Source organism: Dendrobates tinctorius, unplaced genomic scaffold (assembly GCF_039654945.1).
Source record: "Dendrobates tinctorius isolate UK_male_01 unplaced genomic scaffold, ASM3965494v1 ptg000073l, whole genome shotgun sequence".
In the NCBI taxonomy this organism is placed as follows: domain Eukaryota; kingdom Metazoa; phylum Chordata; class Amphibia; order Anura; family Dendrobatidae; genus Dendrobates; species Dendrobates tinctorius.
In genome coordinates, this window is record NW_027361741.1 from 26369240 (window position 1) to 26381606 (window position 12367).

Consider the following 12367-nt stretch of genomic DNA (forward strand, 5'->3'; position numbering starts at 1 on the left):
GAACAATTTCATAATAATAACATTTGCATTTTATAGAGTGCAGATCCTCTGTAGCTGCAAAATGTCTCCACTAATTGAATCGCACTGAAAGCCGTATCAGGGGGATAGAGCGGTCAAAGCTGACAAAATCCTGCAACTGAATTACACTGCACTGCTTAATGTGCAGCCCCCTCATGCACGCTACACCCGCTGACGCACCTGCAGCACCCCCTACCTGTTGAAAGTGTTGTTTCTGCTAACCATCCTTAGGAATCCCGTTGGGTCGGTTACAGAATTCATTTTGTTGTTGAGATCATCATATTGCTGGTCCATATAATCTCCTGCCTCACTCTCGGTCTCGCTGCTTGCACAAGTCCTAGAGATAAAACAGACAATGTTACATCTTAAACATGCTTGACAGAGTTTAATTTGCTTTCCTTTAAAGACATGCTGATAGGAAATTATATCACTCTAAGCAGTAAAGTCTGAAGGATATTAAAAGTGAAAGAGCATCCAATAAACAGTCTACAACTGAGTAAGCAGCGCATATTACACCATAAGATCATAGCAAAATATGAGAATACTGGAAATCTGAACTATTTGCACAAAATATTGTTTTCTTTGGTTCAATTGGAGTATATATATTAAATGGTTAATAGGATGAATAGTTTAGTTACAGGCCACTTGGTATGTACTGTAATCCTTGACCATTCATTACTACTTGTCCGCTCAGTCGTTTTTTACTGGGTCCTCACTAGCCAGAACACAGTGATCCCTGGTCTTCACCACTGATCGTAGTCCATGCCAAGTTCAGATAACATTTACCTCAATTACTATTATAATTTGTGAACCCAATAGAAAATATGTGTCAGAGACACCGCACTGAACTTGCTCACTGAGCCAGTGCACGTGCCCTGAGTAAAGCGAAAGCGTGCTCAAAGCTACCTGTGGAGCGGGCAGCAACCGAATAGATGCGTACTTCAGAGCCACAGGACCTGAAGCACGTGACTGCTAGAGGTGTGGCCTAAACTCCACAGAGCTAGTAGCTGCAAGACAATTCCTAGCAGAGTAACTGCGAGACAAAGTTACCCAGGGGCATAGACAGTGAGAATAGTCAGGACGTAGCCAATGAGTCACACACAGAGATAGCTGCAAGGTACCAGACGGGCGAGCAGAGAGTAGTCAGGTCACAGGCAATGAGTCATACACAGATAATAACGCAGTACAAAAACAACAGGCAAACTCACAACGGGAAACAGAATCGGGTCAGAACCATATAAACAAGCAATAGCAACAAACAGGCACACGGGGGTCAGCACACTAGGCCAAAGGCAAAAGTATAACTGGCAGGGATTGAAGCTACCCAGAGGTTTATGAAGCTCTCCCAGAACCAGAAAGAGGCCACAATCATTAACCCCAAGTGTGCAGGTCAAAACCTGCACAGAGCTCCAGACATTAACCCCCGGTGTGCAGCTCAAAAACCTGCATTGGGATCATGACAGTACCCCCCTCTCAACGGGGGGCCTCTGGACCCCCAGGCTTCCCCGGGTACTTGGCATGGAACGCCTGAACCAGGCGATCTGCATGTACCGAACGAGCAGGGACCCATGAGCACTCTTCTGGTCCATATCCCTTCCAGTGGACCAGGTACTGCAAAGAGCGGCGCACCCGCCGAGAGTCCACAATATGTCCGACCTCATACTCCAATTGACCCTCCACCAGCACTGGAGGAACAACAGTCTCAGAGTTCTCTTTGACAGATCCTGCTGGTTTCAACAGAGACTTATGGAACACATTAGATATTTTTAAGGAGGCGGGAAGACGCAACCTATATGCCACAGGGTTGACTATCTCCATAATCTCGTACGGACCAATGAACTTTGGTCCCAACTTAACTGATGGTACCTTTAAGTTGATGTTACGTGTGGAGAGCCAAACCTTCTCTCCCACCTGAAACATGTCTCCCGAGGCTCTCTTTTTGTCCGCAAAATATTTGTATCTCCCCTGGGCCCGAGAGATATTACGCCGGACTTCAGCCCAGAGGTTTTTTAACCGTTGAACGGACCCCTCTGCTCCTGGACAACCGGAATCCACCCGAGAAAACTCCCCAAAATGCGGATTAAAGCCGTAGTTAATCAGGAATGGGGACATGTTGGTGGACTGACTCACCCGGTTGTTAAAAGCGAATTCAGCCAACGGTAACGCATCACACCAATCCTCCTGTCTGGCGGAGGTCAGACACCTGAGAATTTGTTCCAGGGATTGATTGGTGCGTTCCGTCTGACCATTGCTCTCCGGGTGATATGCCGACGAGAAGGAGAGTGAGATGCCCAATTTCATACAGAATGCCCTCCAAAATTTGGCCACAAACTGCACACCTCTGTCAGACACAACATTCAGGGGTACCCCATGCAATCGGACCACATGCTGCACAAACAACCTTGACAATGTTTCTGCTGAAGGAAATGCTGCCAAGGGAATGAAATGGGCCTGCTTAGAAAACCTGTCCACCACCACCCAGATCACGGTATTTCCCCTGGAAGGTGGAAGACCGGTAATAAAATCCATGGAAAGATGAGTCCATGGCCTATCAGGAACCGGTAAAGGTATGAGTTCCCCAGCCGGTCGGTTATGCGAGCTTTTGGAACGGGCACACATGCCACAAGCAGAAACAAATTCCTTGACATCGGACCTTAATGAAGGCCTCAATAAACCCCTGGTTACTGCCTCTCTAGTGGCGGTGATACCTGGATGAGCACTCAGCCTAGAATCATGAAATTCCTGCAGAAGTCTAGGCCGCAATGAATCTGGAACAAACAGTTTATCGCTTGGCCTGGTTGCCGGACCTAGGGCCTGAGCCCTTAGGATTTCTTGTTCCAACTCAGTTGAGACCCCTGCCACTACCACCCCTGGGGGAAGAATGGAGGACCGAGGCTCAGGGGGAGACACTGGATCAAAACTTCTGGACAGGGCATCCGCTTTAACATTTTTGGATCCCGGTCGAAAAGTAATTGAGAACTGAAATTGTGAAAAAAAAAGTGACCAACGGGCCTGTCTAGGAGTAAGCCTCTTAGCAGATTCAAGGTATGCCAAATTTTTGTGATCCGTAACAACCGTATGTGAGCCGCTCCTTCCAAAAAGTGCCTCCATTCCTCAAATGCCAGCTTGACCGCAAGAAGTTCTCTATTGCCTACATCATAGTTTTTCTCAGCTGAAGAGAACTTCATGGAGAAGTAGGCACAGGGTTTGAGATTGGTAAGGGTGGCCGGACCCTGGGACAGCACAGCCCCCACCCCTACTTCAGAAGCATCCACCTCCACAATGAATGGTTTGGACGGGTCAGGTTGCACCAACGCCGGGGCAGACATAAAACATTTCTTAATTGCTGAGAAGGATTCCTTAGCGAGTACAGACCAATTTTTTACATCAGCTCCCTTCTGGGTAAGATCCGTGAGTGGTTTAACCACTTGTGAGAAACCTTTAATGAATCTCCGGTAATAGTTTGCAAGTCCTAAGAAGCGCTGGAGCCCCTTGAGATCTCGAGGCTGAACCCAGTCAGCGATCGCCAGCACCTTCTTAGGATCCATACGAAACCCCTCACAGGACACAATCAACCCCAAAAAAGACAGCTCCTGTACAAAAAACGAACATTTTTCCAATTTGGCGAACAATTGGTTCTCCCTGAGTCTCTGGAGAACAGTCTTTAGATGTTGCAAGTGAGATTGACTGTCCGGGGAATACACCAAAATATCATCCAAATAAATAATAACAAAACGGCCTATCAGATCAGAAAACACAACATTGATGAAATTTTGGAAAATAGCGGGTGCATTAGTTAACCCAAATGGCATTACCAGGTTCTCGAAGAGTCCTTCTGATGTGAGGAATGCCGTTTTCCACTCGTCCCCTTCCCGAACCCTTATCAGATTGTAGGCCCCCCGCAGATCCAACTTGGAGAACCATTGGGCCCCAGCTAACTGGTTACATAAGTCTGGGATGAGGGGAAGCGGGTAAGAGTTCCTAACCGTTATCTTGTTCAGTTCCCGAAAGTCGAGGCACGGCCGCAAACCACCATCTTTTTTCTTCACAAAGAAGAACCCTGCTGCGACAGGAGACACAGAAGGCCTGATATGCCCTTTGCGGAGACTCTCAGCTATGTACTCCTTCATGGCTTGGCGCTCAGGCCCAGGCAAATTGAACAATCGAGCCTTAGGTAACTTGGCTCCGGGTACTAAATCAATGGCACAATCATAGGGTCCATGTGGTGGCAGCGCCTCAGCCTCACTTTCGGAAAAAACGTCTTTGAAATCTTTCAGGTACTCCGGAATACCTTCCAGATCGACAGACGACACAGACACTGATTTAACAGCGTTAACAAGATGTCCCCGGTTACCACATTTACTATTGCATCCCCACTGAGTGATTTCCCCTGTAACCCAATCAATGGTAGGATTATGGCGTTGAAGCCAAGGCATCCCCAGTACCAGTCCTGCAGGCAAGTTATCTACCACCAGACAACTTAGTTTCTCCACATGAGTGGAACCCCCTTTTAGAGAAAAAAGTTCAGACCTGCAACAGATACCCTCTTGGGTAAGAGGAGATGAGTCAATTGCCACAAGTTTAACAGGATCGTGAAGCCTGACTGTCCCTATCTTATAAAGAGTCATAACCTTGGTATCAATCAGGTTCACAGCCGAACCGCAGTCAATAAAAGCAGTAGTCTGAACAGGATCATAACCAAGTTCCAGTTCCACCTGCAGCACCATTTTTGCACATGAGGAAAATTGTACCTGAAGGTCTGGGTAGCCTCCTCGATTACTACCCAGACCTAGTCGTTTCCTGCCATCTTGGAGGATGACGGACAGGAGGGGCAGTCCTTCTTCCAATGTCCAGATTTCCCACAATAGAAGCACAACTGCTTTTCCCGGCGGCATCTTCTTTCCTTTCCATCACAGGTGACAGCGTTCACCTCAATAGCCATAGGAAGAGTCTGGGTCTCATCTCCACTGAAGAATAAGGGCATTTCCCATTGCATAATGCCTCTAGCCCGCAGCCTGCGATCCATGCGAACCGCTTGGACCATGGCATCCACCAGGGAGTCAGGCGGAGGATGAAGTGCCAAAGCATCCTTCAGACGTTCACACAGGCCTCTGTGAAACAGCCCCCGCAGGGCGGCGTCCCTCCAGGAAATCTCCGCTGCCCAACGTCTGAATTCAGTACAGAACCACTCGGCCGAGTGCTCCCCCTGACAGACACTCATCACTTTATCCTCAGCCAACCGCACTCTATCAGGCTCATCATAAATAAGCCCTAAGGCTTCAAAAAATGCATCCACAGACATTCTCTCAGGGGCAGAAGAGGAAAGCGAGAATGCCCAGGCTTGTGGGGACCCCCTAAGCAGGGACATCACCACCCCCACCCTCTGTTTCTCATCCCCAGAGGAGCGGGATCTCAAAGAAAAAAAAAGCTTACAGCCCTCCTTAAATGCCCTGAAATCATCCTTGTTACCAGAAAACATATCTGGTAATTTAACCGGGGATTCAGGTGGGACTAAAATTACATCTCTATTTCCCACCTGCTGGAAGCCAGCGGAAAGTACCCCCTGAACTGAGTCCTCAACCCGCCGTTGGGACTGGGCCAGAGCTTGGTGTTCCAAACTAAGCTTCTGCAGTGACTGAGTCAAGCTTTTCACCTGCTCAGATAAAGCACACATTGGGTCCATGCTGTAGAAGTGAGGAGAGAAAAAAAAATTGTAGGCCAGTTATAATGTCAGAGACACCGCACTGAACTTGCTCACTGAGCCAGTGCACGTGCCCTGAGGAAAGCGAAAGCGTGCTCAAAGCTACCTGTGGAGCGGGCAGCAACCGAATAGATGCGTACTTCACAGCCGCAGGACCTGAAGCACGTGACTGCTAGAGGCGTGGCCTAAACTCCACAGAGCTAGGAGCTGCAAGACAATTCCTAGCAGAGTAACTGCGAGACAAAGTTACCCAGGGGCATAGACAGTGAGAATAGTCAGGACGTAGCCAATGGGTCACACACAGAGATAGCTGCAAGGTACCAGACGGGCGAGCAGAGAGTAGTCAGGTCACAGGCAATGAGTCATACACATATAGCTGCAAGGTACAAGAGGGGCGAGCAGAGAGTAGTCAGGTCACAGGCAATGAGTCATACACAGATAACGCAGTACAAAAACAACAGGCAAACTCACAACGGGAAACAGAATCGGGTCAGAACCATATAAACAAGCTATAGCAACAAACAGGCACACGGGGGTCAGCACACTAGGCCAAAGGCAAAAGTATAACTGGCAGGGATTGAAGCTACCCAGATGTTTATGAAGCTCTCCCAGAACCAGAAAGAGGCCACAATCATTAACCCCAAGTGTGCAAACTCATCCTTTTAGAAACTTGTTTGGGCTGTTGAGAGAAGTAAAAAAACATCAAAAATTTCAATCCTGCATGATTCTACCAAGAAGTGTGATTCTTCATTCAAAACCTGTCAAAACCTGCACAGAGCTCCAGACATTAACCCCCGGTGTGCAGCTCAAAAACGTGCACTGGGATCACGACAATATGTTTATTAAATGCATTCATTTTTTTTTTGCTAATACAAAGTTTCAACAAAACTTCTGAAGAATTTAGCTTATGTATAGCCTTTATGTACCACTGTACTTTCTGTAGCCTCTATGTATCATACTACACTCAGTAGTCTCTGTATTACAATACATTCTGTACCCTCTATGCATCACAATACATTCAGTAGTTACTAGGCTTCTCAATACATTCTGTAGCCCAAATGCATGACAATACATTCTGTAGCCTCTCGGTATCATAATACATTCTGTAGTCTCTAGGTATCACAATACGTTTTGTAGGCTCAATATATCACAATACATTCTGTAGCCTACATATACCACAATACATTTTGAAGCCTAAAGGTATCACAATGCATTCTGTAGCATAAATGGATCACAATACATTCTGTAGTCTCTAGGTATCATAATACATTCTGTATTCTCTAGGCATCACAATATATCTTGAAGAAAAAACAAAAAAAATTAACTGGAGTAGAATTGAATGACATGCATGATGTAAAAGCATGTTCACACTGGCCATAAAAGCAAGCAAAACCAAAGGAAAAAAACAATGTGTATATACCCTAATGAAAGTAAATAATAAAAAAGCAAGTGCATTAAATAACATAGGGTACCCTATGTTATTTAATGTACTTGCTTTTTTATTATTTACTTTCATTAGGGTATATACACATTGCTTTTTCCTTTGCTTTTGATCACAATATATCTTGTAGCCTCTATCCACCACAATATATTCTGTAGGCTCTATATATCACAATACATTCTGTAGCCTATATAGATCACAATACATTCTGCAGCCTCTATGTTTCCCAACACATTCTTGGCCTACTATGGAATAAATTGCAGACCTTCTAATAGCAGGTCTATGCCCTTATCTCACCTTGAACGATCACCTATGCTGATTTATGAACAACTTTAATTTGACGTCTGATGTAGTAATCATAAATGAGCCTCAGCGTAGATGATCATTTAGGGGAGTAGAACTTCCCCAATGTTATGTGGGTGTAATGGATACTGTATCAATGTTCCGCTTTTTATATCTTACAAGAGATATTTCCATTTAATACTAGAATGAATTGTCACAAATGTAAAGAGCTGAGACTTTAGAACATTCTTCATATTCAGCAATGTACAGATTGATGATATGTGCTCCTATGCATTTCATAGTGCAACATGATAATGTAATTACTGTATAGGTCATCTCTGCGGATATAAACCTAAGACTATAGACAAGCTGTATGTGTGACATGTTTCCCAGTGTTTGCTTCTATTTCTTAATCCCAGTGCTTCCTTGCGATCTCATAAATTGTTAAAAATGTATGAAGTGTACTAAATTATGCATGCAAACAAAAAAAAAAATTTCCTCCATGCAGATGCATTATAAATTTCACCAGTGATACACTGAGCAATGTACTGTAACCATGTATGAACGTCAAGCCATGGAGGGCTGGATATTAATGCCTATTTCACAGGTATGTAAATTGGCTCCTTAAAGAGGCAGAGGACTTAAACTATAGTGCAATCTATTGGAAGCAGCAATCCTAAAAGTCAATATCGACCCTTTAAAAGACCCTTGTCATATGACTTAGGATAAAATCCAAACCAGAATCTCAATTTACAGACATGGTGTTCTTGGGTAACATAGTAACATAGTTTTGAAGGCTGAAGGAAGACCTTATGTCCATCTAGTTCAGCCTATTTTTAGTGCAGCTGTTCTGCATTGTTGATCTTGGGGAAGGCAAAAAACCCACAGAGTAGAAGCCAATTTTCTCCATAGGGAAGAAAATTCCTTCCCCTAAGCTGGGTCAACCATCTACCTATAATATTATGTTATTCGAAACCTTCTATACTGTTACTCACAAGAAAAGCATCCATTCCTTTCTTAAATTCATTCAGTGAGTTGGCCATCACCACTTCCTCAGGAAGAGAATTCCAGAGCCTCACTGCTCTTACCGTGAAGAACCCTCTTCTATGCTGGTGCAGAAATTGTCTTTCCTCCAAACAAAGAGAATGCCCCCTTGTTCTTGTCACAGTACTTGGTACAAACAGTTTATTGGAGAGATCTCTGTATCTCTGATATACTTGTACATATTGTCATGATCCAGGTTGGATATGACAGAGATAAAGCACAGGTAACCTTTTTTTTCTGTGCTTAGGTTTGGTTTTTGCCCCCGGTGGCCATTAGGATTATTGCACTGTGGTGTCTTTTGTTCTAAATTTGCCCCCCCGGTGGTGGTGAGCGTCATTGCACTTGGTTACTTTAGTTTTGTGCAAGTAATTATAAAACACGTGTGATTGCTCTATAAAAGAGTGTCAGGTGTGGTAATCACTGTTGGTGATAGTCCTCAGTTACAAGCAAGCCTGGGTGAAGGATGGAGCTGAAGGAGAGTCCCGGGCAGCTCAGTGAGAGTCCTGGAGTGGCAGCTATGGTGTCTGCGAGGAGGGCTGGCATGGCTTGGTGGAGTTGCAGCTATTGTGTCAGGAAGGAGTTCTTGCATGGCTTGGTGGAGTGGCAGCTATGGTGTAGAGCTGCACTCATGATGCTGGACTCGGTTGCTGGAAAGCTGGACTCATATGCTGGACTCTGTTTCTGGACAGCTGCACGCAGGGGGTGGACTGTGTTTACTCCAAGGCTGCACTATGGTGTTGGATCCGGTCGGAGGAAAAGATGCACGCAGGTGGTGGGCTCTGTTGCTGGGAGCGTAAGCAACAGAGCAAAGCTAAGTGGTGTTCCCCTGTTTTGTCTCTTTTCCTTATGTGTGTTTTAGTGCAGTGGTGGGATTAGTTAGGGTTAGGGTCGCCCGATGCGGAACCGGCCTAGGGAACGTTAGAAGTGTATAGACACTGACTCAGGGGAGTGCAGGAGGTCTCCACTTCCCTGTTTCCCTATCGCAGGGCCACCATTGTTATTGTTACCCAGGTTTTCCCTTTTACTGTTTAAATTCGCCTTACTGGTTTCCAGACATACGTGTATTTCCGAAATTCGCCTGTTGGAGGCGGAGTATCCAGTTGCACGTTTTATTATTTATCCAGGGTCACATGTGTCATCTAAATCCGCCCTGCTGGAGGCGCTGTGTCCGGTCGCGCGTGGCCGTGACACATATATATTAGGTCTCCCCTAAAGCCCCCGTTATACACTGCGATATCGCTAGCAATATCGCTGTAAAGTCACCGATTTTGTGACGTTGCAGCGATATTGCTAGCGATATCGCTGCATGTGATACTTACCTCCGACCGGCTCCCCCGCTGGTTATCGCTGATCGCGCGAGAAGCTCCTGGACCATTTCTCGTCGGTCACTTCCTGCGGCGCTTCCTGCTGTGACGACGAGCGACGCATGGAGCCTGGCGGGAGGACGCAGGATCGCCGCGTCTGACAGGTAAGTAGCGATCCCCGTCCCTAGCGATGTCGCTGGTGAGATCTGCCTGAGTGGCAGCTCACTAGCGACCACCTAGCGATTCACCAGCGATCCTGATCGCGTCATATCGCTGGTCGGGATCGCTGGTGAGTCGCTAGGTATAACGGTACCCTAAGTCTTCTCTTTTCTAGAGTAAATAGACCTAATTTTGATAACCTTTCTGGGTATTGTAGTGAACCAACTCCATTTATCATTTTAGTAGCCCGCCTTTGAACCCTTTCAAATTCAGTAATGTCTTTCTTGAGCACCGGCGTCCAAAACTGCACACAATACTCCAAGTGTGGTCTGACGAGTGATTTGTACAGAGGGAGAATTATGTTTTCATCTCGTGTCCCCAGACCTCTTCTGATGCATCCCATGACCCTATTTGCTTTGGTGGCAGCTGCCTGACACTGGGCACTCCAATTTAGCTTCTTATTGACTAAGATGCCTAAGTCTTTTTCCATCTCTGAATTTTCCCAGCAGTTTCCCATTTAGTAAGTAATTGTAGCATCTGTTTCTCCTTCCCATGTGCATAACCTTACACTTATCTGTGTTAAACCTCATTTGCCATTTTTCAGCCCAATTCTCCAATTTACTCAAATCTGTCTGTAGTTGCAAACTGTCCTCCTTTGTGTTATCTACCTTACATAGTTTTGTATCATCTGCAAACACCGATATTTTACTGTGTAAGCCATCCACTAGATCAATAGATTAAATAGTAGGGGGCCCAAAACAGAACCCTGTGGTACCCCACTAGTAACCCTGGCCCAATCTGAGTATGCACCATTAATAACCACTCTTTGTTTTCTATCAATAAGCCAGCTACCTACCCATCTACACACATTTTCCCCTAGCCCAAGCTTTCTCATCTTACTTACCAGTCCTCTTCCCCTCTGAAGAGACAATTTGCATATTCAATTTCCCAGAGGAGCATTGCATGGCGCATAAGCCTCCTTACACTGACATGCCAGTCATGTCACTCTTTTCAAAGAGAAACGCTATCCCTAAAGCCCCTGTTACACACTGCGATATCGCTAGCAATATCGCTGTAAAGTCACCGATTTTGTGACGTTGCAGCGATATTGCTAGCGATATCGCTACATGTGATACTTACCTCCGACCGGCTCCCCCGCTGGTTATCGCTGATCGCGCGAGAAGCTCCTCGACCATTCCTCATCGGTCACTTCCTGCGGCGCCGACGAGCAACGCGTGGAGCCGGGTGGGAGGACGCAGGATCGCCGCATCTGACAGGTAAGTAGCGATCCCCGTCCCCAGCGATGTCGCTGGTGAGATCTGCCTGTGTGGCAGCTCACTAGCGACCACCTAGCGATGTACCAGCGATCCTGACCGCGTCATACGCTGGTCGGGATAGCTAGTGCATCGCTAGGTGTAACGGTACCCTTAGATCCAGTCTTAAGCCTATCATCCAGTCAAATCAGATCCCATACTTTGACTTATGAGGGGCAACACCCTGAAACACTGTGTCTGTAAATTGAGATTCTGGTTTGGGGTCAATATTGACTTATAGGACTGTTGCTTCCAATAGGTGGCACTAGAGTTTAAGTCCTCTTCCTCTCTGAAGAGACAATTTGCATATTTAATTTACCAGAGGAGCATTGTATGGCATATAAGCCTCCTTACACTGACATGCCATACATGTCACTCTTCACAAGGAGAAACTTTATTTCACTGGTAGGCATAAATGCTTGGTATTATACCGGATATGTCACATCCATACTCTACAAAAAGAAATGACACATTCAAAAAGATTGTAGTAGGAGAGGAGGAGACAGTAGTGTAACTGGATTTAGGCAATTCATGGCATCTGGTAGAAAATTCCCTAAATTTCAGGGTGCTGGGAATATTTAACTGTAGGGTTTGTTTCCATAAGAAAATCAAAAAGAGTTAAATCAAAAAGTAATTAATATATTCAAGTTGAAGATGAGTACTGGGATTAACCATACGTCTTCTTCTGTCTACCCTATCAATTACTTACAATAAAATTCAGTAATCAAAAAGGGAAATTTTTACAGAGGCCAACAATCAGGAAAAACACTTGTTCATAGGAATGCTTGTTTGTGGGGTAATCCCCTTATAATGACATATCACATCACCTTATAATGAACAGGCTTGTGCTGCAGAGAATAATGCAAAGTAAAGATTATTCACTCCAATACAGTTGGCGCAATTATGATTATTGTCCCATGTAAAATATACATTGATCAACTTAATTTATTGTCAATTAGCACTTATTTGGGTTCACATAAGAGGACACTAACGTATATCTATGGGAGCCAGGCACGAGTGAATAAAACTATGGTTAAGAAAGCTAGAAATCATAATAGTGTCATGCACAAATTAGAGAATCTAAATTCTGTATTTGTGAATTAAA

At 45.3% G+C, this 12367-nt stretch overlaps 1 protein-coding gene across 2 annotated transcripts in view; it reads right to left on the bottom strand.

Annotated features, from left to right (window-relative positions):
• Positions 1-12367, bottom strand: part of TTC28 (tetratricopeptide repeat domain 28) — a 616338-nt gene that overhangs the window by 151330 nt on the left and 452641 nt on the right. For both annotated transcript variants that reach the window (XM_073582693.1, XM_073582692.1), the window contains exon 12: positions 215-355. In XM_073582693.1, coding sequence (XP_073438794.1) covers positions 215-355 — 141 coding nt within the window. The remainder of the gene's footprint in view (positions 1-214; positions 356-12367) is intronic.